General features: G+C 41.6%; 1 protein-coding gene across 3 annotated transcripts in view; it reads left to right on the top strand.

Moving 5' to 3' along the window:
• The window catches only part of ATP11B (ATPase phospholipid transporting 11B (putative)), a 109,252-nt gene that overhangs the window by 41,826 nt on the left and 41,001 nt on the right, over window positions 1-26,425 (top strand). For all 3 annotated transcript variants that reach the window (XM_032784853.2, XM_032784852.2, XM_075068371.1), the window contains 11 exons: window positions 531-612; window positions 2,222-2,372; window positions 5,132-5,329; window positions 5,606-5,764; window positions 6,028-6,203; window positions 12,152-12,220; window positions 13,267-13,340; window positions 13,427-13,530; window positions 14,939-15,120; window positions 16,116-16,319; window positions 16,597-16,750. In XM_032784853.2, coding sequence (XP_032640744.1) covers window positions 531-612; window positions 2,222-2,372; window positions 5,132-5,329; window positions 5,606-5,764; window positions 6,028-6,203; window positions 12,152-12,220; window positions 13,267-13,340; window positions 13,427-13,530; window positions 14,939-15,120; window positions 16,116-16,319; window positions 16,597-16,750 — 1,553 coding nt within the window. The remainder of the gene's footprint in view (window positions 1-530; window positions 613-2,221; window positions 2,373-5,131; window positions 5,330-5,605; window positions 5,765-6,027; window positions 6,204-12,151; window positions 12,221-13,266; window positions 13,341-13,426; window positions 13,531-14,938; window positions 15,121-16,115; window positions 16,320-16,596; window positions 16,751-26,425) is intronic.

The raw sequence follows: 26,425 nt of genomic DNA, 5'->3' as shown, positions 1-26,425 counted from the left end.
TTTGTAGTCATCTAAACTTTTTTAACAGTGTGTCTTCTTAAAACATGTTAATGAGTTGTGGTCTGATTTTCCCCTTCATATTGAAGATATTTTAACAATCCTTCTGGAGGTTACCTGTAGATGGGGTATGATCATGACTGAAGGGGAGGAGACTATGACCAGAGAGCCCTGTGGGGTATCAGATTCTGTCTCTGGGTTTAATAATGGAGTAACAAGAATCTATTACCTAGGTGTCTCTGACACTGCCGTCTGTTTCCAGTGTTTAAGACCCACTCTAGGGCATTTTATATTCTGACCTCTATACCCTTAATTATATCAGGGAACAGTAAAGACCTAACATTGAGCAGGATTAGCAAGGGCTAAAATTAGTTCCAAAACTCTGCTTTATCATCACAGAATGCCACTGAAATGTCTGTCTAGCCTCACCATGGTGTCTGAGTGCATATTACAAGTAGCAACCCCTCTAATTTCTGTAGAAAACACTAATCTGTACCTGAACAGAAACTGAAGTATGGTTCTGTTTTTTTCAGGTGTTGCTGTGTATACGGGTATGGAGACAAAGATGGCATTAAATTACAAGAGTAAATCTCAGAAACGATCAGCAGTAGAAAAGTATGTATGTGTTATACTGTCTTTATTTATGTGTAGAATCTAAACTCAGTGTTTCAGCAGTAATTAAAAAAATTAATTGCCTATGTTTTTGTCAGTACATAGACAAAGGAGCTATTGTAAATGTTAGGTCTTCTGCATGCTGGTGTAATTGTAATTTAAATTTCATTTGTTAATACTGGTTCTCTGATTTCATCACTTAATTACTTACAGCTTCATTTTGCAATAGTATGCAAAACTAGTTTGATTGCTCTCTCTTACAAGGAAGGATTAGAATAATAAAAAATAAGTCAGATTTTCCTCTAAGGCCCTGTTTGGCAGTCCTTAGGCAGCAACTACCTAAGGCCATGAATGCTACTCCAGAGTAGTCAGGAGGAGTTTATTAAAGAGATGTGAAGTGCTCCTTTCACCAGAGGTTCAGAGTTTGTGTTTTACAGTAGTCCCAACCTTTGTCACTCTCTTGACACATCCTTTATTAGGAGGTTGCATCCTGCCCTTGCAGTGGGATGAACTCAGTCGAAGTCTTAATTTCTATCTCCTGAATCCTGATTTTCTTCCCTTCTTGTTCCATGTGGGTGCTTGTCCCTATTACATGGTCTGTGGTATTAGTAGAGAAGATACAGATTCTGAAAAGAATGTCTCCACAGGTGTATATGGAGCACTAAGTATCTGAAGATACTGGAAAATGCAGTTTGCCATGAAAAAAAAAAAATGTTTGTTTTAATTATTTCTGGAAACAAATAATTTACCCAGAAACATTATGTGAGGGATATTAACTCCTTATACAGGTTGCAAGTTCTATTTTTAATTCTTGGCTTGTTGCCTTTCCAGTCTAAAAGGCTGTTAAATGTACTGTTTTGACAAAAGTCTACCAATAGAACTCATTATACCAAATTGGTCTCTAAAAATATTTAATGTATTTGTCTTTGCAAGTTGTTCAAAGTGCAGGCTGACCTGCTGACGTTCTTTTACAACTAAAGAGTTAATTATACTAATGTAGCCAGACACAAACAAATCTGTGGGATGCACAAGAAGCTGCTGTATCTTTCCCTCCCCTCATTTAATATTTCCCATGCACTGACATCAACTCTGGCCTTAATGAATATTGGCAGAGTTGAAGGGTGGTCACTGTGCAGTCAAGTACTGACAGGCAGTGCTATGGAACTGCATTTTCAGGTAGCGAAAAGGGAGCGGCCTTGGATTGAGTCTCTTTATTGGTCTTCCTTAGTTCTTTCACATTCTGAAGTGGTATTCAGAAGAGAGGGTGTCCTTGGAACAAGGATAATAAAAATTGATCCCCAAAACTCCAAACAGCAGCTGTTACAGGAGACAGATTTTGATAGTGTTGCACCTTAATCTAACCATCAATTTACAATAACTGCAGAAATCTACTGTAAGTTAGTATACATTTTAGTCACATGTAGTATTCCATTCCTGTCTGCCATTGTTTCCATTTGTCACATAGAAACTTTTCTGTTGTTTGAAACAGACACACTGAAAATATTTGCCAACAAAACATTTTGTCATAGTTAAATTTTAACATTACTTTCATACATTAAGGAAAAAACAGAACAGAATACACTGAAATAGTATTTTTGTGTCCTCCTTCTAGGTCTATGAACTCATTTTTGATTATCTATCTAATAATCCTCCTTTTTGAAGCAGTCCTGAGTACAATCTTAAAATATGCCTGGCAAGCTGAAGAAAAATGGGATGAACCTTGGTATGACCAGAAAACTGAACATGAAAGAAACAGCAGTAAGGTAATATGTGGTTGTGTAAAACTACATGTTGAGTAAATACAACCATAGATACTAATAGTATCTCTGAACCTTAGAATACTTCCACTCTTGGATTTAGGCATGACAACTGCATAGTCTTTCAAAGATATAGTTAGTTGGAAATCAGTATTGCTTTAATCAGTGCCAGTTCCAGCTTTTTTGCCACCCCAAGTGGTGAAGGGGTTGGGGGGCGGGAGGGAAGCAGAGATCGGTGGCACTTCAGCGACTGCTCTAAAGCACCACTTCATTCTTCGGCAGCAATTTGGCTGCCAGTCCTTCCCTCCGAGAGGGTCTGAGGGACCCACCACTGAATTGCCGCCAAAGACCCAGACATGTCACCCCCTTCCATGGGCTGCCCGAAGCACCAGCTTGCTGTGCTGGTGCCTGGAGCCGGCCCTGGCTTTAATTTAAGCTTTGGAGGAATCCAGCTTTAGTTTTAGTCCTGTTTCTGAAGTGGGGAAGTGCAAACTGTCATTTCCTAGACTTTTTGTTTCTTTTGGCAAGGCTCAGTTTTTGTTTCTAGAAGGGTATATTCACAAGGCTCTGTCGCAGGGTTCTGTGTGTTCATCTCACATTGTTTGAGGGTATCTTGGCCGTCCTTTTATGTTAAAACAAATACGTTTTTGGGATTTTGCCTATTTTGTGCACTGCCTGTTGCAGTGTTTTCATTGTATTTTTTACTTTGGGAAATCCTGTCATGCTGGTATCAGTCAAGTAACTTCCCTTTGCCTGTAATTTCACTGCTTTGAAGAGATTGCCAGACAGAATTCTCTTTCCTTTAGCGTTTGAAGGGATTCTTGGATCTTATAGTTTACATCTCTGGAGGATATCCCTCCTTAGTCATTTTTTTATTTTAAATTTCTGACTTGTTTTGGGGGCCTCCTGCTTCCCGTGCAGTTCAGGAGCTTATAGGAAAGTTTGGGAAGGGGTGAAATTTTCAGAGGTACACGGAGTTAAATGCTCATTGCCCACTGACTTACATTGGGAATTAGGCACCTAACTTGCCTTTGTAACTTCGGAAATCTCCCCTCTAGACTCCAAGGCAGTGGCAGCTGGTGTGTGCTGACTAGTCATCATACAAATATGTAAAAGGATCCAAATTATTGAACTGAAAAGAGTTCTTCGAGGTTTCACACTGCTGCTGTAAAATAAAATGGAAGATGATATGAGGAGCTCTCATTCAGGAACCTACAGCCAGTGTTGTATTGGTATCTTTATTATAACACATGACTTTCTCAAGGATTTAAGATGCGAGTGTTCTTCATGATTGAACTGGAAAAACATAAACATAATCTCTTCCTGGATGCCACTTTTTTGTAAATTACATTTATAGTTAAGTTGAGTGTTAAACTTACCAAATGCTTTTAGCTTTAAAACAATCTTATTTAAAATTTTAATTTTTCGAAGTATTAATGAATTGAAGATGTTTCAAAATTGCTCAGTGGCCGTCTTTTTAGTATCTGAAACTACTTAAAGAATCTCCAATTTTTTGAAGTAGTCAGACAAGTAAAGACGTATTTTTTTTCTTAATTTGTCTGAAGTAGTTGCTATATAAATGAGAAGAATTTTTGGAACCAATGCAGTGTGTTTGGAAAAAACAGGATAGTATTTACAAAGCCATTCCATCCCCTCATCCTCACCTTCAAGGCTATATGTAACCTTACCTCTTTCTTTAATGTCGTTTCCTCCTACTTTTCCCTTTTCCTCTCTACTGTCAGACCCTCCATTTTCTGAGCCACTACAGTGTACCATGTCTTTGTTTTGTCTGTCTTAGATTTGAAAATCTTTAGGGCAGGGATCCTCTGTTTTGTAAATCACCATGTAAACTTACAGTGCTGATTAAATAGTTATGCCAACATTCCCTAGTTAGGAAGAACACTTTTTATTAGCAAAATATTTACTACTTTTCCATTCCATTCCCATACATTGTTCTCCTACTCCAGTATATGTCAATGGAGTTAAAAGGTATGTTGCAGTTCTTCTTGTCTCAAATATCCCCCTTTAAGCTTCCAGACATTGGCAGGAATTTCCTCAAAGATAAGTTTAATGCTGAGATTGTCACACTAATTATCAAGATAATATCCAGAGAGACTGTAAAATTGCATTTCATCCTTGATTCACACCTTTTTCAAAGTATGACTGAACTATGTTGTCATCCTTTAATATAGAAATTTCTAGCTTTTTGTTACTTTGTATGGCTACTTTAATGTGATTGTCAATATCAAATGTAAATTATGAATACTATGGATAAATGGGTAACAATGTGGAATATCTGTTGCTTTTAACTTGTTTTGTCTTCATAGTTTGTGGATTGTTAAAAACAGTCTGTGATTGTCTGTCTGTTTTGTGAAGTATGTGCTCTGAGTTGGTCATCTCAATCCAATTCCTTTTTTAAAAAATAAATAAATATAAATAGATTCACATTACAGAATCATCAGAACACTTAATATTGCACCCTCCTTTACAGTTTCAGCGGAAAAGACATGGATTGATGGGCTTGAGAATTGAAATATCCTCTCATCACTAAAGGCAGTCTGTCTGCATCAATCTAAAAGACATTGCTGGGGCACTGTGGTGAAGCCTGCATTGTTGCTACTTGTGTTGTACCTCTTCTATGTATACAGAGGACTTCAGTCTCCTCCAGTACAGACAATCTAATAGCTTTCATAATGCTGAAACACACTTAACTAACTAGTTCCGCTTAATGACTCTGATAATCTTTCCTTCTCTTTTTCTCATAGATTCTGAGATTTATTTCAGATTTTCTTGCTTTTCTGGTACTTTACAATTTTATCATACCTATTTCACTTTATGTGACCGTTGAGATGCAGAAATTTCTTGGATCTTTTTTTATTGGCTGGGATCTTGACCTCTATCATGAAGAAACAAACCAGAGAGCACAAGTAAATACTTCAGATCTCAATGAGGAATTGGGACAGGTAACAGTAATGTCCATTTTTTACTTTTTGTTTAAATATCAGTATTAAACAGTAAGGAAAAGTATTAGTATCTTCATATTGACTCTACTTTGAGCAACTCATGAGTTTGAAAATAAGATCTGCATGTCTGACTTGATGGCAGAAATACATATTTGAAGTCTGTCTTTTTTTTTTTTTTAATGTTAGCAAAATAAGTTTGATATATGTGGAGATGGTAATATTTTTTCTGGAATAATGTACATTTAATACAGTTTGTTTTTTTTTATATTACTCTAGGTGGAGTATGTGTTCACAGATAAGACTGGTACATTAACTGAAAATGAAATGCAGTTTCGGGAATGCTCTATTAATGGCATCAAATACCAAGAGATCAATGGCAAACTAGTTCCAGAGGGGCTGACTGAGGATTCCCCAGATGGAATTAGACAGAGTCTTGTAAGATGATTTTTTTTCTTCAACCTGAATAGATGATGATGAATATTTCAGTTTAAATATTCTTTCTTGGTGTGTTATGTAGAAGAAGCAGAACTTCTGGAAGGATTTCCGGTAGTAAAAGTGGTTACAGAAGGAATGGTAGATGTGGGACAGTTTTTGAGAAATTTAATTTAAATACCCTATTCTGTGGTACTGTGGAGTAGCTCATCTTGTTTTAAAAAGATGAACTTGGCTTATGAACTGCTTTGTCTTTCTTTTTATAGATGAAAGAGGAAGAGCTCTTCTTGAAAGCAGTCTGTCTCTGTCACACGGTGCATATCAGTGCAGATCAAACTGATGGCATTGGTGATGGACACTGGCATGCCAATGGAATAGTGTCTCAGCTGGAGTACTATGCTTCCTCTCCAGATGAGAAGGCGTTAGTTGAAGCTGCTAGCAGGTGAGTTCTAAGGCCAAAATCGTGACAGGCACAGCATGGCCTACAGCAGCTTCAAAAGTTAACAGGGAGATTTCACAGCCCTGTGGCCAGTTACTACAGTTTACTGCAAAGGGGCGCGCACGCGTGCTCGCTCGCTCTCTCTCAACCCCACACCCACCCCATCCAGGCATTTTTTTTTAATATAGAGAAAGTTTTACTTCTGGATCAATTGATAGAAAGTAGGCATCCCAGGGATGGAGTCAGTGGGGTCTATACACATCACGATTCCCTGGGCCACAAAGAGACTTAGGGGAGCACTTTAGAGACTTAGGCCCGGTCTACCCCGGGGATTGAGGGTGGGGAAAAATCGATCTAAGTTACACAACTTCAGCTACGTCAATAACATAGCTGAAGTCGATGTACTTAGATCTACTTACCACAGTGGTAAGTCGATGACTGACGCTCCCTCGTTGCCTCCACCTGCACCTTTCGCCCTGTTGGAGTACTGGAGTCGATAGGAGAGCGCTCAGCAGTCGATTTATCGCATCTAGACTAGATGCGATAAATCAACCCCCGCTGGATTGATTGCTGCCCGTCAATCTAGCGTGTGATGTAGACATGCCCTTAGGCAGCTCACATCCTTCACATGTAGACTGTGGCCTGGTCTACACTACGCGTATAAACTGATTTTAGCAGCGTTAATCCGATTTAACGCTGTACCCGTCCACACAACGAGGCCCTTATATCGATATAAAGGTCTCTTTAAATCGGTTTCTGTACTCCTCCCCAACGGTGTGGCTGCAAATCAACGGTATTGCCCTCTGGGTGGTATCCCACAGTGCCCCACTGTGACCACTCTGGACAGCAATCTGAACTCGGATGCAGTGGCCAGGTAGACAGGAAAAGCCCCGCGAACTTTTGAATTTCATTTCGTTTGCCCCAGCATGGGCTCTGATCACACGGGTGGCGATGGCAGTCTCAAAATCCAAAAAGAGTAGCTCCAGCATGACTTGTATGGGAGATAACTGGATCTGACTGCTGGTATTGGGGAGACAAATCTGTCTATCAGAGCTCCCGTTACAGAAAGATGCCAAAGCATTTTGAAAAAAATCTCCAGCTAGATACCGAGTCCCCAGCCACAGTGCTGCAGTACACACGCTAACGGAAAGCCAAAGAATCAAATGGACGCTCATGAAAGAGGGTGGGAGGGTACCTGAGGAACTCCAGCTATCCACAGTCCCCGCAGCTCCGAAATCATTGATTGTTGCGCGTGAGCTCCCAATGCTTAGGGTCAACACATGTCCGGGTGGTTCAGGGTCTACTCGTCAATTTACCCCTCTCTCCCTCCATGAAGAGAAAGGGGAAAAAATAAGGTCTTAGACTTTTTACTATGTCCCCTATGTATAACTTCAATGCTCCTGGTAGAGCACTGGTGCTGGCAGCAGTAAACAGCGCATCCTCTCTCCACCTTACCCATGGCAGACGGTATACAAAAAGACAGGCAAGAAAGACTGATAGCCGCTCACATGAAACTCGTGTATGCTCCGCCTGGCTCAGGTGAGGACGCCGGGGGCGCTGTTAAAAATAGAATGATGTCCGTCATCTCAGTAGACTGGTTACAGAAGGCTTGTAACATCCTCACCATAGCAACTGTGGGGCTGAGCTCGGACCAGTCCTCTCCCTTCATGTGTAAAGAAAAAGATCTGTACTGCCTGGACTATCATAGAGCGAAGGCTCCCCCTCTATTTTATCTCACTAACGAATCAGTGGTTTGTTATCCTGCATTCTTATTACTTCACACACAAATGGGACAACCTGCCACGGTAGCCAAGGAAGGTTGGGGGGGGGGGGGGAGGGAGGGAACAATGGTGGGGTTGTGCAAGGACACCGCCCGTGAATGGCAGCAAGCTCACATTTCGGTGGCATCTGACACGGAGCAGCTTCTCTCTGTTCCTGCACACTATTGCTGTAGTAACTTGCCCAGATTTAGCAGACTGATCCTAGTTTAGATACCCATAAAGGAGGGATTGACTCGGGGAGCATTCCCATTTTGTCTTTGCGCCCACGCCGACTCGCCAGGGGCACCCATGACACAGCAGACGGTAAAGTAACGATAGTAGGCGCCATGCCTCATTGCCAATTTACAATGGACAGCAGACATAACAGAAGCGATCGGTAACCGTCTCTGCTACATGCAAAGGCAAATGAATCGGTGGCTGGTAGCGTGCAGTACCCGCGTCTTAACAACATCCAGTAGATATACGATGACAGTAAAAAAAAAAAGCTAACAGGCCCATGGTTGCCGGCTATGCGTCCCAGGAAAAAGGGCGTGAAATGATTGTCCCTGCCGTGCTTTCCCGAGGACGGAATGAACTGACGCCATTACCCGGAACCACCGCGACAAGATTTGTTGCCCCATCAGGCACTGGGATCTACCCAGAATTCCAAAGGGGGGGGAACGCGGGAACTATGGATAGCTACAGAATAGCTCACCCACAGTGGCAACGCTCCAGAAATCGAACGCTAAGCCGACCATGGCGCAACATCGCCGCGAATTAATGTCTTGCTTCATGTGGCCATCAACAGCATTGTGATATTCCTTGTGTGCTGCAATCGTTTATGGCACACGACATTTATAACAAATACGTGTTTTAGGTCAAACTCAGTTTATGTAAAATCGCCTGGAAAATAAATCCCGTCGGTTGTAGTACGTTAAAAACCAAAACTGTGAAAACTAAACATTTGCTGTAGTGTATGGTGCAGCGTATCACCAGACGCGACTGGACACAAGTCCGTTAGCGCCTTGGTCAACCTACCGTCTTTAAACCGAATTTGGAGCGCTGTTAAAACCGATTTATAACCGTGCAGTCACGCGGTTCCATCACAATGAAAGCCTTTATATATATGGAAAGGGCGCCTTTAAACCAAGTTTCTGTAGCTCTCTAATTATATCCCGGGACGAGAGAGAGTTACGCGGTGACCAACATCGAAGTGCCGCATGGTGACTTGAGGGTTATGTAGTGGCTGCAATGGCCGGGTCGGACGGTCAATTGTGGGGCGTCCGACTCGTGGGGCCGTAATCCTTCACAGATGCGACCATTGCTCGACATGCAGTCTCTGGGATTAGGACATATTCAAGTGCTGATGGTCGTGCAAAATACTGATTGCAGGGGGCGCAGATCTAGACAGGATACAAGCACTGTTGGCTACCACAAGTCTATTTTGACCATTCGCATTTTCCTGTTTGCGCGGCAGCGCGGAAGCTCTCTGATCAGCACAAAGGTGACGATATCAATATCGCTCACCCAAATTCAAAAAGCCAGCTCCCCACTATTGGACGACTGGGCAAGATTCCTGGCATCTGAGCGGGGAGAGATATGGGAAGCAAATAAATCTGTTCTACAGAACGCTAGGTTAAGAAGATGAGAAGCGCAATGACAGTGAAATAAATCTTTTCTTTTCAGCTTAAGGAGAACCAGAGTGCGCCCAGACAACTAGTTGAACTGTGTAGTGTACTTAGCGTAACAGAGATTAAGCACAAAGGAATCATGGACCGGCTCCCGGAATGGAGGGCGGAGGGGAGAGCCGCGTATCGACACTAATTCCTTGCATGTGAGGACGTACCACGCAGGAGCTTACTCAGGCTACTCTTGACCAGCTGCCCAGCACTGGATCTCCAATAAAAGAGGTATTGCTTCAACTGGGTAATGAGCTACTCCGTCTGCTGAGGGGTTCACAGAGATACATTTCCTCGGTCTTTCGTAGCAGGTATACGGCTGCCTTGTTGCAATGTGTACAGCGCGCTCTCCAGCCCGACCTGAGACAAAGAAAAGGGAGAAAGATATGTATCCTTTCGCCTTGTTTCATATCAGCCTTTCCTACTCGCTTTCTTAATCTGCTAATTGTCAACTGCTGAGTAGAGCACGGGAGGCTGCAGCCATGCTTGACATCGACACACATGGGGCAGGTCCCCTCTCCGCGGATAGGCAAGACTGGGCAGATTGGGATGTGCGAGGTATCCAAGTCTTCACCTCACACGAGCGACACCTACCAGGGCTCCCTGGCCGTGGGGTCACGATTCGTAAAAAATGAAGGAAATAAGAGACATCGCGCAGTCATTCCCGCAGATAGTAACTTCCCTCATCATAGGGGAGCACTGGAGGCTGAGCCCCCATTAGCCCCCTCCCCCCCCCCCCCGCCCTTTGTGTCTAAAGAAAAGATCTGTACTGCCTGGACTATCATAAGCAGTGGGAGGTTGCGCTCCTCCCCCGCCCCCACACACCCTTTAATGTCTACCTGGATTATCATAGCAGCTGAAGCCTTCTCCCCTCATTTTAGCTCACTAAAAAAGTCAGTGTTTCTATTTCTACTTTTATTACTTCATCAAACACAATGGGGGGGGGACACTGCCACGGTAGCCCAGAAGGGTTGGGAGGAAGGGAAGCAATGGGTGGGGTTTGTTGCAGGGGCACCTCCTAGAATGGATGCAGCCCGTCTTTTCGGCGGGAAATGATCTGGGGCTCTGATACGGACGCTGTGCTCTCTGGCTCTATACACTGCGCCCCATCTTCTAGGCAGACTGACTCTATTTTAGACAAAACATAAAGAAGGGAAATGACGCCAGGGAGTCATTCCCATTTTTTGTCCAGCCAATCCCCGCCGACGCTCAGCGAGGTCAAGCCAGGAGCACCCATGAACAGCAGACAAGTACAAAATGATTGGAATAACCATGCATCTCGTCGGCAGTTTAACAATGGCAAGACAAGTGGCAATAGGGATGTAACCATTTCCGCTACCTTGCAAAGGAAATGAATGCTGCTGTGTGGTAACTGGCAGTACATGTGTCGTTACAGCATCCAGTACCACCATCGGTGACAGTGAAAGCAAAACTGACTCCATGATTGCCATGCTATGCGTCTGCCAGGGCATCCAGGGAAAAAGGGCGTGAGAAGATTGTCTGCCGTTGCTTTCCACGGAGGAAGGATTGAGTGACGACATTTACCCAGAATCACCCGCTCCCTGTTTTGCCACTGGGATCAACCCAGAATTCAAATGAGCGAGGGAGATTGCGGTGAACGCTATGGGTAGCACTACAGATGCAATGCTCGAAATCGATTACGAGCCTCGGTTATGGGAGCCACACAACCAATTATGTGCCTATGGGGCCCATGCACTCAACATTTTATCATCGTTTTAACAAAACCGTTTTTTATGTAAAATCGGAATAAATCCCGTAGCGTAGGTAGACATACAGATTAGACGTAGATTAATACATGAGTCATTGGACATTTGCAGAATGTTTAACTAACTATTCAATTAAATACTCTGGCTGCCAAATGTCTTATTTTTAATTCTCTAGTTTATAATACTCCAACCTTAAAATTGGATTGCTGTTAATAGTTTCATAAGTTATTTTAAAAATAAGATTAGGCTACATTAACAGGACCTATGAACACTTTGAATCAGCTGATCAAGCTTAACAAAGCACACTGTTTTAATTGTCATATCTGTGGTTTGTTAATATTTAGGAAGATGCTTCTATTGCTGAAATGCAGTTATAATTAGGCTCTAGCCATTAAAATCTGTTATGGAATATGTAAAGTGTATGTTTAGAATAATAAAGCACATAATATAAGGTAGCCTGTAGATCTGTAGAAGATGTAGAAATCCCATCATGTTAACAGTGGGTGATAAAACATTTATAAAAACTAATTCTCTCAAACTTAAATGGAGGGCATATCCCTCGTGTTACTGTGTTTCACACAGTATTGCATCATCTTTACTACAATGAGGCAATAGAAGTATTGAGTATTTTTAATTTTCTTGGAATTAGAATCTTTTTTTTTTTTTTTTAGGTGTATGTAATACTTTTGCATTATTTAAAAAATAGCTCTTCAACAGAATCTAATGTTGATGAAAATAGCAAGTAAACCTTTTTTTTTCTCTCCCCTCCCCCCCACAACATTTAGAGTTGGTGTTGTATTTACTGGAACTAATGGGGAAGGCATGGAAGTGAAAAGCCTTGGAAAACCAGAAAGGTATTTCTTTCATATCACATTTATTGTGGTTTTCAAAGGATAGAACATTAAATAATGTGGATTAGTATAATGTTGTGCTTTATATTATCTTTACCCTTCCTAGTAGGAAAGCATGGAATATTTTATTTCTCTTGCTTTCCCCATAACTCCCATTTTCTGAAACCTTTGCATGTGATGTCCTTGAAATGGTAGTATTCTGTCTTTTTTTAATGAGAATTAAATGCATGTAACAATGGAAGGATGTGTGTGTGTGTGTGTGTGTGTGTGTATGTATAAAAAATAATCTACTGGTATGTATGTTACACTTGACCTCTGTGCCCAATCCCCACAGGATCTAAGCCTTGTTACAACTTGAGCTAAAGAAGCAGGTTCTCTGAGAACTGTATCATCTCATGTTTTCAGCTCTGGAGGTCCCCAGTTCTTTTCATAGGATCAGTCAAAATGGCAACTGACGTACATGCGCATTTTGATCATGTCTCAAATTTTTCAGCAAGCAGTTGAGAATATATGGATATTTGCATTTGCTGTATTATACCATAGAATTTTTTGTCCTGGTCTGATCTCTCTTAGTAATAACATGACTGAAGTCAAAGTTTTCAAACCTCTTAACTTCTTTCAGAGCTCTTAAATAACATTTTCAAAAGTGACATAGACACTTATTGAAAGTAAATGGACCTTAGATTCCTAAGTGACTTAGCACTTTTCCAAATGTTACCCTTTAAATTAATAGAAGATAAGATAGCAAGCTAGCAGCTAATAGTAAAAGTAGCTTTCCGGACCCAAACCTAGTATTCAGTAAGCAAGAGTTCCATTGGAAAAAGAACATACTTAACTCTTGCCAGACAGAGGCTACCAATACACCACTGCTGAAAAATAGCAGTTGAGATAGTATGGATAATCGTCCCCATTTGTACATAGTATAGTTCAGTTAGAATGTCCAGACCAGAACAGGGGTTTGGGAAACATTTTTATAACTTGTCTTTAACAGTTTCCTACTGGCATTTGTTTCAAAAAAAAATGCTTTCCTTTCCCCTCTCTCTCCCCAGGTATAAATTACTTCATGTTTTGGAGTTTGATCCAAATCGTAGACGAATGAGTGTCATTGTAGAGAGTCCTTCTGGTAAGCAGCCAGATCTTGCACAAAGTTGTAATTTGGAAACTGCTAAATGGTGCATATGCTCAATTTTTACTCTTGTTTTTTCTTAGGAGAAAAGCTCCTATTCACAAAAGGCGCAGAATCGTCCATTCTTCCTCACAGTAGAGGTGGAGAAATAGACAAAACAAGGATTCACGTAGATGAATTTGCTTTGGTAAGTCAAAACATTCAAGGTCTGAACCAACTAATAGATCTTGGTTGCTCGTGCTACTGCTCAGAAAACATAGTGGAAGTGTACAAAAGAACTGTGGGTCTCTGTCATGTGGAAGGGGTACTGTTTTATGTGGCACTGCCTCTGCAAGATCTGAACCTGACACCACCAAATCAGAATAAATTAGTATGTCTTCTAATTTGATTTGATGTATAACTCAGTGTAATTTATAAAACAACAAAATTTGATTTTATAGTTTAAAACTCATTCAGATTTAAATTTGGCACTTGCATCCTAAGAAGTCACTGTTACTTAAGCCAGTTAGGAACCCATTTCGTCCTTTTCTGGCTGCTGTCTTTTAACCGAGCCCCTTGAATCTCTGGTCAGCTCTTTTGTTCCTTCAGATTACAATCTCTAAGGTCTTAAAGCTTCATAAATCGCTTAAACCAACCAAAAGCCTTAGTCTTGAACAGATTAAACCACTTTATCTAAGGCTTTAGATTAATTTAAGATGTTTATGCAGCTTTAAAGCCCTTAAAACTAGGAAAAATGTTCAAGAAACCATAGTTTAGGGGGATTAGTCAAGAGTGGGAAGCCATTTATATAGGGAGAAATTGTAAGATTCCATGAGCTCAAATGCCAGCAATTTGCAGATGACACTGAGCTCTGTTATTAACATTCTTATGCCAATGCCACCCTTGCCCCACCTATCCCAGGGTCTGAGTGAGGAAGATTTGACTGAAACTATACCTAAGCAAGGTAGAGATTATGTTTACAAGCAACAGGAAACACTTAGAAAAGCTTCCAACCACACTGAGATCTCCTATTGAGGGAATTTGTTCCCAAATCTTCAAAATTAGACCACAGTCTGAGTCCTTCAAGACTCCTCAGGGATACTGAACTCTCACATAGAACTGGTTGCAAAACTGTGACTAACTAGGAATTTATAGTCGACTCTTTCCACTCACAAATTTTCCTTACCTGAACACTTTTGTTACCATCACACAATACTACCACAAGTTAAAATAACAGACAGGTATTAGAAAATTGTATAATCTGCAGTGCTCTATCACTAGTCAACATTTGGCCTGCTGGTGCTTGTCAAGTCAAATACATTCCTTCTGCCTCTTCTAGGCTTTCCAGTGTGTTTCCTTTCCTTGGTGTCTTCTAGTGATTTATTTTTTGTCTTGTATGGTGCTGAGCATATTTTTGGCACTTAACCATCTTTTAGCTTGGTAGTAGCAATCTACCTTATGTAAAGCAACTGGTCAGTTTTTTAAGGTGTCCATTATGTGTATTTATAGGATGTAAATATTGTACTTATAGTGCCTTTTTTAGTGCCTTTCATATGCTTTTAAATCGTTTTATGAATATTATTATGCCTGAAAATGTGCTACTTGTTTTGTTGCAGAAAGGGTTAAGAACTTTATGTGTAGCCTATAGAAGATTCACAGCTGAGGAGTATCAGGAAATAGACAGACGCCTTCATGAGGCTAGAACTGCCTTACAGCAACGAGAAGAACGACTGGCAGATGTATTCAACTTCATAGAAAAGGATCTGGAATTACTTGGGGCTACAGGAGTAGAAGACAAGTATGTTTTGGGCCTTCTGCTGATTCGGCTACAAAAACAAAACAGGCTTCTGTTTTATAATTCCATGATGTTGTACCTTTCTTTGTAAAATTGTCCCAACAAACCATGAAGTAATAGACAGCTACTTATCTGCACCTAAATAAATGCATACGTACACTCAGTGAAGTCTTAAATGTACTAAACGTGTTGTGAAGCATGAAACTTGATAGTTCCAATAGTGTGCTATGTGCTTTACAGACAGGTTTTCAAATGTCTACCTTGTAAAGTGCATTGACAATCAGACTAACTTAAATGTGTGGTAAGGCTTCCAGATTCCTCTTGGGAAAAACCTGAAAAGTAGATATTCTTGAGGCCATTCTACTTTTTATGCTGTATTTAAGAAAACAAAAAAAACAAAAAAAACTATTTTCATTAGTCTCAAAATAAGTTCTGCTGATTCCCAATTTGAAGTCATAATCTCTTTAACAATAGATTGATGAATAAATTATTGTGATTTGTGTAAGAGTATAACTTCAGGGTGCAGATATAACACTAAAGGGTTTTTCATGTATTTTATGGAAATATTGCTAAAAGTAAAAAAAGAAAAATAGAAAAAAGTACTGAATATAGGAAACTAAAACTTTTCTTATAAAAGATTTTTCAAATATATGTAGAAGATCTCAGCTTAAAACACCTTACTGCTGCAAATTTTGAAGTAATTTCTCTTTAGTAAAGGTAAACTTTAGATTGTGCTTCGCTGAGGTCTTGATTAGACTGGGTAGAAACAAAATTAGCTGAATACATTTGTGAATAGTGTTAGGAACACCCTTATTGCATCCAAATATGCCAATTTACAAGTTAAATATCCTACGATATCATAACTGCCTATTTCAAACATGATTTTGTGTTCCTTTTTATCACACGCTTTGTTATATTTAAATATTAAACCCAATCATAATGTGGACTGTTTTTTTGTAGCGAGTTCTACCAGTTAGTGAAGATGTTCTTATTTTCAGACTCCAAGATAAAGTCCAAGAAACCATAGAGGCACTCAGATTGGCTGGTATCAAAGTGTGGGTGCTAACTGGAGATAAGCATGAAACAGCTGTTAGTGTGAGTTTATCATGTGGACACTTCCATAGAACCATGAACATCCTTGAACTTGTACAACACAAATCAGACAGTACATGTGCAGAGCAGCTGAGGCAGCTAGCCAGGAGGTAAAGTACCATATGTGGCAATCTGAATGATGTTACTAACTCTGGATTATTTTTATTTCTCAAGTTTTACAACAATTTGTCATTTTAATTTATTTACATGCCTAATATATAAACTTACTCTGACACTAATAAAGTTGTTGCTTCTGAAAGTCTAACAGACACGCTTCTTCTCAACTTGTGTGATTATTTGTTGTGAATATAGTGCTTGCTTACTTGTAACTAAATTAAAATAGTGTTATTTTCAGTGTAATAATGACATTTTTTTTTCTCTGAATAGAATAAAGGATGATCATGTAATCCAACATGGGCTGGTTGTGGATGGGACCAGCCTCTCTCTTGCACTCAGGGAACATGAAAAACTGTTCATGGAAGTTTGTAGAAGTTGTTCTGCAGTTCTGTGTTGCCGCATGGCACCCCTGCAAAAAGCAAAGGTAAGTCAATATACAATATTAATGGTTATTTTCAAATATAAGAATGTTTACATTTGTAAACTATATTGTTGCATTGATTATGATGACATCCTGCATTCCAAAGCTGCTGATAAAGTTAAGTATTATGAACTTCTTCCCAGAAGAATAGTCCTATTGACCAGTAATACAGTTGAGACTCCTTCAAGGAAATCCTTTCCATCTCACCTCAATGGAGAAATCTTCTTGGATTAAATTGGAGAAGCTTTATGGAGAAAGTACAACTGCAGTTCTTAAAAGGTGTAAAACATCTGGAAGTTTGAGCTGGGGGGTAAAGAGGCCTCACCTCTGAAAAAATAAGATCTCTAGTGGGAATGTGCCTTCAGACTATTTATTTTTTCTCTGAAGCTGTCCTGATTTCACCTCTACTAATATTTAGTTCTTCCCTGAATTTTGTTCAGCACAGTTTTAATAAGATGCTGGATATCCCGTAACACTGGGTAGTAGCATCTTTCTGGCTTGTTCCTATCATTCACAGGAATGAAGTTTGAACCTTCTGTGGTTCTGTTCAGGCTGTGTAGAAAAAAGTGGTTGCAGAAGTACTGGTGACTGATTACCACTATCCAGCCCAGAAATCCAGATGTTTTCAAAATTACTGTCTGGGGTGAAATTTCATGTTTGACTTGGGCCTGTAAATTATACTCTCTGGAATGCTTTTGAGTAACTGGTAGCATGGCTAATCATCATGATAGACCTGTTGCTCCTGAGAGAGAGTATTATTCTGCTTAACGTACTGGGACTGAAAATGAGTGTATAATGTAAGAAAAAACTGTTGCCTAAATAGTATCAGACACCTTTCCAACGTGGAACTAGTTTCTGGCTGTTATATAACATTGAACCTCTTAAAGGATGCATGGAAATCAAAACAATTAATTAATTATGGACCTGTTCCAATGTCCACTGAAATCAGTGAGGTTCTTCTGTTCATGTTTCTGAAATCTCAGGAGCGGTTTGTTTCTTGTTGTTACTATTCCTCACTGGCTGAGACAATTCACTGGTTTGATGACTGTAGTCATATTACATATTTTGCTTGACTTGAAATTTTTGTTGCCAGCCTGCATCTTGAAAGCATAGCTATCTTGCAATTTTGGGTCAATACCTGTTTAGTTGCTTTTGCATCTGTGAAGTACGTATTCTTGGCTGCCAAAGAAGGTAGGTGGCAGCCGACAAATGCGATTTTTCGTATCCTTGTGTTCCTGTCTTCTACAAGTATATCTGCCTTATTTCCCACATCTTATAACAACCTATGTTAAAGCAGCTTCTGATGGAACTGACTTGCCTTAGCCATCAAAACTACGGTCAGATTACTCTGAAATGAGTACAGGACAAGGATAAACATGTTTTATGGCAGCTTACTATAGGCCTTTAAGATTATATTCCTTCATTCATCATGCCATTCCTCTCCTTTCTTTTGCCCTGAGTGCATATTGATACATCAGGGAGTTATATGATTTTCCTCTGGAAGATATTTTCTGAAAAGGTTTCAGGCTCCAAATCCAACAACTTGAAGGCTCAGAACATCTGTAATTGTGTTTGTGAGGTTTATCCCTTTGAGCTAGAGCAACAGTTCTCAAACTATGGGTCGGGACCCTAATGAGTTAGTCCCGTTTTAATGGGATCCCCAGGGCTGCATTAGACTTGCTGGGGCCCCGGTCTGAAGCCAAAGACTGAGCCCCAGTGTCTGCATGGTGAGGTTCAGGTTACAGGCCCCCTGGGCTTTGGACCCCCCTGCCCAGGGTGTTGGGGTTCAGGTGGGCTCAGGCTTCAGTGTGTGTCTCTTCTTCACCCCCCTCCCCCATGGGGTTGTGTAGTAATTTTTGTTGTCTGAGGGGAATTGCAGTGCAATTAAATTTGAGAAACCCCTGAGCTAGAGCGCGCACACTCAATCCAGGAAACTAATTATTCATTATTTTTTCTTGATCATGTGTCTGTCTCAAGTTTGAGTTTTCCTAGCACTGGTTAGAAGGTTCCTGTTCAGAATGTGCTTAATGTGTGCAGCAAAGATTTTGAGGGCTGCTGTTCTCAGGAAAGCACATAATTCTTGCATCCAGAGATACAATAATGTTTCTCCATTTTACCTGTTCTACAGTTGTCTTGCCCAGTAACTAAACTGGGGCTACTCACTGGCTGTAAACCTATTTTGCTTTGAAAAGAGGAGGAACTATTTTTGTTAGTGTCATTCTTAATTAGAATTCCTGATGACTCTCTATGACTTTCTCAAATCATAATCAATGGTTATCTGTCCTTTTTAAGGGATGTTTCTTATATGAACTTATCCTTTCTTCTAGTCTCACTTCTAGTATGAGAGAGGGTGCAAGATTCTTGTATGGCAATGGTATGTTCTTCTGGCACAGCACATCCTTTCCATTGTCTGTGCCAAAATACATATTTGATGACATTAGCCATTCATTTATTGCACTGTACTTAAGTAATATAGGGAGATACCTATACATGTGTCTACTTTCCTTAGCTGTATTCATCATGGTTGATTCTATGGAGTATCTCACAAAAGTTTTAGCATTCCCTTCCAGGTTTGCTGTGTCTCCTGTTACATTACTAGTACCTTTCTAGGTTCTAGCCTTGCAATCAAAGACATTGGGGCTGCACCTCTCTTCCTGCACAAACAATAGGCGGTTCAAACTTGTCCAGAGGGCTTGATCACACCCCTTATCCTTACACTGGATTCTCTGTGCTTCCATTGGTGCAAACAAAGCAGCAGTTTAGCACCCACTGCCTTATCTATTGCAGTCCTTAATGGTGGAGCAGTCCAGTCGGAGCAAACTGAAGATCAAGAGGTGCTTCATCTGCAAAAGAGACCTTTTCAGGAGCCACTTCTCTCCTGAACTGTGTGGAAAGGATGAGTTTGTTAATCCCTTTCCATTAAAAAATATATACGCAAGTCTTTTGGATGAGTTTGTTAATATATACCCCTACTACTCAACTTGGTTCTAATGCAAAAGATCACATACAAAGGAATGCAGCGCAGGCCATATGTTGTTGTCTTCGTTTTGAGTAGTGTTGATCGTGTCTGTCTGTTTACCACCTGTTCAGGTATTCCCATATTCTCCTATTTCCTGTTTGTTGTAAGAAGTGTAGGAAGTCTCTGGGGTGTTCTCAGATATAAGAAACATTCGTGGCCCTGTTTATGATCTGGTGATTGTTTTGTGGATACTTCCCTTGAGTTATATAGCCTTCAAGAAAAGGAATTCAATAAATACTGTATTTTCAGAGAGATTAAATGTATTCTTATTAAGCTTTAAGAGTTGAGGGAATTTCATCCAGTCTTGTCAAATTGTGATACTGAATTCAGAGAAATTAGTCTCTCCTTAAATCTGCACGTACCACCAGATAAGAGTTTTTTCTCCATAACCTACTCTGCATGATCTTGAGACCGTATTATCAAGGGATTCAAATTTTGGATTATTCCCTGGTTGAATTTTTCAGTTCTTCTTCGTGATTGCTCATATCCATTACAGTCAGGTGTGTGCGTGCCGCGTGCACGTTTGTCGGAGAAACTTTTACCCTAGCAACACTCGGCGGGTCGGCTGGGCGCCCCTTGGAGTGACGCCACTATGGCGCCGAATATATACCCCAGCCGACCCAGCCACCCTTCAGTTCCTTCTTACCGCCCGTGTCGGTTGTTGGAACAGTGGAGTGCGGCTTTAGCTGACCTCCACCTTTCCCTAGCTACTCGTAGTTCTTCTTCCTCTAGTTGTTGTATTCATAGTTTTTGTTAATTGTTCTTATATATATATATATAGTTAATTAGATTCACTTATAGTTCATAGTCATAGTTGGTTAGTTAGTAATTGTACGGGTTCGGGGAATAGCCCATCTCCGCACCCGGGGCCGAGCTCATGCCTGGCTCACCGGTTTCAAGCAGTGCTCAGCCTGTCACAGGCCAGTGCAACAGGAGATCCCCACAACTCCTGTTTGAAGTGCCTCGGGGAATCGCACTATCTTCTAAGTGCTCATTTGCAAGGCTTTTAAGCCTAGAACTAAGAAGGAGCGGGACATTAGGTTAAGGCAGCTCCTCATGGAAGCGGCACTAACGCGCTTCGCCTTTGACATCAGCTCGAGCCAGCGCGTGAGCAAAGGCACCCCTGTGGCCCAGGCACTGCCAGTACGCTAAGGACTCCCAGCACCGACCACAGCCGCACGAAATCGACGCCGCGCCACTCCCTCTCCCTGAGGTCGAAGACGGCGAAGGCTCAGACGGGCTCGACAACGCCTCCCGAGCTTCAGTACAACTATCCAGGACTTACCCTTTGAGGGCAAGGGTTTGTTCTCGGATAAGACTGATCCCAGGTTGCAGAGCCTGAAGGACAATAGGGTCATCATGCAATCATTGGGCATGCACACCCCAGTGACCAACGTAGACCTTTCAGACCCCAACCTCGCCGCCCGTACTTTCCGCCACGAACGACAGGACCTCAGTAGGAGGCGTGGGCGGAGTGCCGTAGGCGCCAGTCCGGCCCCGAAGAGGCCAGAACCAAGGGCACTCAAAGGCACCACCAGGGCCTAAGGCCAGCTTTTGAAGGTGCGCCGGGGACGCGTACCAGTCTCAAAGCAGGATCCTTTCCCTCCCTTCTCCAACCATCTTTCCTACTTCCTCCGCATGGTCCCACTGACTTCGGACCTTTGGGTTTCGCGCATGGTGAAGCAAGGTTACCACCTCCAATTTGCTTCACTCCGCCCCCCATCCCAGCCCCTTTAGGGACCCCTCTCACGAGCAGTCCTTTCAAGAGGTGCAGTATCTCCTCGCCACAGGAGCCATACGAGGAGGTACCGCTAGAAGAGAGGGGGAAGGGGTTTTACTCCCACTATTTCTGATCCAAGTCAAGGGAGGCCTCAGACCTATTCTAGACTTGCAGGCTCAACAAATGGATGCTTTAAGTCGAGAATTCTGCATGGTCTACCCCTGGGAACTACATCATCCGTCCTTGGGATCCTGGGGGCCTGGTACGCAGCGCCTCGACATGAGAGTGATGGTTATGTGGGGAGACGGTATATGTGAATAGCCTGGAGAAAAATGGTAATTTTCTGATTTCAGAGTATGTCCACACTCAATTGAGTGTGATTGCAGCTCAGGCTAGGCATGCCTTGGTTAGCTTTAATGATAGACAGCAAGAGTCTTAACAACAACGCAGTGAAGATGGGCAGCATAAACAGTTGCAGGCTAGGAACTCACAGTGTGTACCCAGGGCTACAAGCCGCTTGTACGGCCTATGCCTGAACGACAGTGTGCCCATGTCTTCGGAGCTGCTGATATAAAGCGCTCACGTTAGGGCTATAACCTACCCAAGCTGTATTGCACATATTTTGATTGCAATCGTAGGACAAATATCCCTAAAATTGTGTGGTCAGAAACACCAAGAGGGCTTTTCCATAGAGCTGCTATGAATTATGTGACATTGCTCCGGAGAGTACTCTTATCCAAGCATGCTCTAGTACTCCTGGGTTCACGCGATGGTTGCATTTGTTTAGCATAACTACTATAGTGAAGATTTATAAACCTGATTAATCCCGCCCACCCAACCTTTTCCTTTTTCCTCCTTCCTCTGCAGGTAGTAGCGACTTGTTAAAAACATCTCCAGAGAAACTATTAACATTACCATTGGCCTGATGGGGCTAATGACCTCTCAAGCATCGATACAAGAAGCGCATGTTGGCATAGGGCTAACTGACCTTTTTCAGAAACTTTCACTTGAGTATAATATTTAAGCTTGTGCTTCTTTAAGTATAAGACATTGTATTAACGTTGTCGTTTAGTCTGACTTGTATTTAAACGTGAACTTGACATTCTTTACACCTGTAAAATGACAATAGCATCAATCTTAACCAATCATTTTTAACGAGCGCAGTTGCATCAGTATGTCTGAATTTCAGTGGGATTAAAAATGGAAGAACCATTGCCTCTGAAGACAATTCTTAAATGTATGAGATAGCGCTCATGTTCCCGTTATATCTGACTATCGCAGGAATCTAGACCCCATAAATGGTATTCTCGTAATTAACTTCAGGCTGTTACTTAAACACTATTGAACCTCCTCTCTTCCGACATACAGAATTGAAGGTATTCTCTGTTATAGAGGTAACTAAAGTTTTACCACTTAACGTTTTTTTCGCTATACACGATCATTCTAGGTGTAAATTGCAGTGTATTCTTAGGTCTACTGGTTCCAGCGAAGCCTCTGAACTGAAGGCTCAGATTCTCTAATTTTCAATAAGTGTTGCCCCCTATTGTTATCAAATAACTTATTGGAGTCTATTAAATGTGAAAGTCCAGTATAGAACAGATAACCTGTCGCCTTTCACATGTATATTTTCATAAATTTACTTTTTTCTGCATGATTTACCTTCTAATTTCATTTATAGTTTTATAGTCGCAACATAGTACAGGAAATACTGCATGGGAAAAGAAGAATGGCAAGCTGTTACAGAAAACAGTGACTATGCATATGCAGAGTTTAAATTTCCTCTCCAAGTTGTTCTTGTTCATGGTCACCTTTTACTATATTAGGATAGCAACCCTGTTGTACAGTACTTTTTTTATAGGTAAGTCTATCAGTGCTGCGTAGTACGTTCCAGTTAGAAGTAAGGATTACTGTTTTCCTAGCCGATAAATTGTGTGTCAGACTTATTCTTGCAGTTAAATCATCAAAATATTAAATATCCCACACCCGGTAGTTCGGGTATTGATATACCAAGCAGAGCAGCACTTGGAAATGAAGTACCCAGTTTGTCAGAATTCATGGTGGAATTACTCTCCACAGGAAAGTACTCTTTTTTAAGAAGTATTGCAGCAGATTCACTAGGCCAGGCGTGCTGCTAGTTGTACTAATCGTACCAACTTAAAAATCCGAGCAATTGTTAAAGATGAGTTAAGTCATCTGGATACTACCCTGAGCCCAGTTCCTCTGTCATGTTTTGTCATCTACAGTCACTTTTTGATATGTTTTCAATAAAGGAATCAGGAGTATTTGTGGCAACCCTAGAGCCAAACAAATTTTATTGAACATAAAGCTTATGCGCAAGCCCACTTCATCAATGCATAAGAATGGAACATATAGTAAGAAGAATACACATACAGAGAACATGAAACAAGTGATAAGTAGCCATACCAACTATAGAGGCTTACTGTAATGTAAGATGTAGCTATATCAGCAGGAGAAGAAAAAACTTCGTAAGATAATGCAAGATGACCCAGTTTTAGACAAGCTGACAGGTGGAGGATACTATAACTATGGGAATAGTATTCAATATTGTGAAGACGCCTAGCGCACTCCCAGTCTCTATTCAAACCACAGTTAATGGTAATCTAGAGTTCGCCATATTAATTCAGGCTTAGCAGGTTCTTGTGGAGTCTGTTGAAGCTTTCTGTGAAAAATGCCACCTGTTAAATCGTGTTGCTGATGTGACCAGAGAGGTTGAAAATGTCTCAACTGGTTTTTTAATATTTGTGTCACCATGAATGTTTGTAAGTTCTGTTGCGCAAGAGACTGTCCAATTGGCCAATGTCATGGCCAGAGGGAGCTATTGCTGGCACACATGATGGCATATATCACATTGGTAGATGGTCAGGTGAACGAGCCCTGATGCAGCTAGTGTCTCATTGGTATGTCATGAGTATTATACCGTTAAGAAGTTTTCTAGCAATATTGTCCCTTTCTCTTCAATGGGATATGCTCAGTATCCCTGATCTAACCTTTAGTACACTAAATAGCGCGATGTGTGATCCTATCGTTGCCCGCAGCAGCTACTCGTCTCTTCTTTCTACCTTAAAAAAATTAGCTCTTAACTTTCAACTTTTTTCGTCCCTGTACTCTCATTCTGACAAGTCAGACTGCTACCTTATAGATACTGTATTGAAGCCTAGATAGAGGATGATCTACAGATAGCAAGCTAAGACACAGAAAATATGTGACTATGGTACTATTCCCAGATAGGGTTCGGGCTAGACTGACCTGTCGAACCAGACAGTATACTTAACATCACTGCTCGCATGGCGAGCGGAGGTCCTCCTGATCGTCGGGTGTTCTGCCTGAATTCAGTTTTTGACAAAATTTTTACCCAAAAATACCTTACTTTGGGTTTTTTTTTTTTGATATTAGGATTTTATTGTGTAAATTGATAAATTCCTTGGACACGTTCCTGCGTTTTTCTCATCAATATTTCTTCCCACACCCCCCAGCTCTATGGTCTGGGTTCTGGATTATGCCAAAAATGACAAGATTTAAAAGTCTGCTTCGCTGCCCTGGCCTCACTTTCCATCAGCAACGAAACACCAATGCTTTTATTAATCTGTTTAGGGGAATGCCCACATCACCTTCAAGTGGCAATATCTTGCCTCTCCTTCCTGCCTATACACCGGAGGGCCAAGCTTTCTACTCAAGAAACACCTCATGAGATATGCCATGAGGCTGAGTTTGGTCCTCGGCCCATTGTACATGAGCTGAGACAATCCAAGAAGCCACTCCCCCTACCAGAGAGCCTCCGTCTGGATCTGCCGGGTACCCAGTGCTACGCAGGCCCGAGTCAGGGCCTGGCCATCAGCCACAGAAGTATGCGCAGAAGCATGGAGTAAGTCTTTCTTTAAATCCAAGTAAGGAACGCTGCATGGTCCACAATTCAGGCATGGAGGGAGGCTACATATTCCAAGAGAGGATGAGAGCCACACCACTTGCCAGATTCCACTGGTCCGCACGCGAATCCACATACCCCTCCAGATCTCGTGAATTGTGTGTCCTGAGATAGATGCCTTTACTATTCTGGTCCCATCAGTACAGCGCGGACATAACATTGACTCCGGAGAGATTCAGAAAGTGCTGCCCAGCCCTCACAAACTGTTTTTTCTTTGAAGGAGAAAAGTTTCTGCATATTCCAGTTCATCTCACCTGCTGGCAGAGGGCGTCCATCTTCCTGTACTACATCTGCCGTCTGCTGGGCTGTACTTTCTAACACCTCTTGTTTTGCCAGTATTTGCCCATTTCATGCAAGACTCTGACTCCTCTGATCTGAGGGATTGGACTCCGCACAGTGTGCACTTCCATTCCGGAAAACATGACTACCACAGGGTTCTACAAGCTCTGTGCAGTTTCACCCTTGTATCTTTTACCCAGAAGCTGCTATCCGTTGTCTCTGTGGCACCAAGTACAACAACAGGATCAAACCAGGTTGGCCATAATTGGAGTTCCTGGCCCAATATCACGCTTTAGAACAGTCTTGTCTGGCTGGGGAGAACTCTCCTGTTTCACTGCCCCATCTTTCATCCTGGTAGTCATTCAGAAAATGGGGTTAGACAAGCACCGTCAGCCGGCTCTGACAGTAGCTCGGGGACCCAGGGAGATTTTCTTCGTCATCGTCCAGATACAGCTGTTGTCATCGACATCTTCCTCCCTGCCAGATGACTATCGTCATTCAAGAACTCTTATGCGAGAATAACGCAAATACCATTGATATCCCACTTGGAAAAGGTGCGTGGCACTTCACCACCGGTTACTAGACATTCTGCACACATCAGTACAGAGCAAAGGTGGTCTTACGCATCATTTATGGGTTCTTCAGCCAGCACACATCAACGGTGCATAACCAGCCACGTTGCATGCAACCCAGAGAGGCCAAGAAAAGTACTACATT

The sequence above is a fragment of the Chelonoidis abingdonii genome, chromosome 8 (assembly GCF_003597395.2).
Source record: "Chelonoidis abingdonii isolate Lonesome George chromosome 8, CheloAbing_2.0, whole genome shotgun sequence".
NCBI lineage: Eukaryota > Metazoa > Chordata > Testudines > Testudinidae > Chelonoidis > Chelonoidis abingdonii.
The sequence above is the reverse complement of the archived record's forward strand: the minus strand, read 5'-3'. Positions and strand labels throughout refer to the sequence as shown.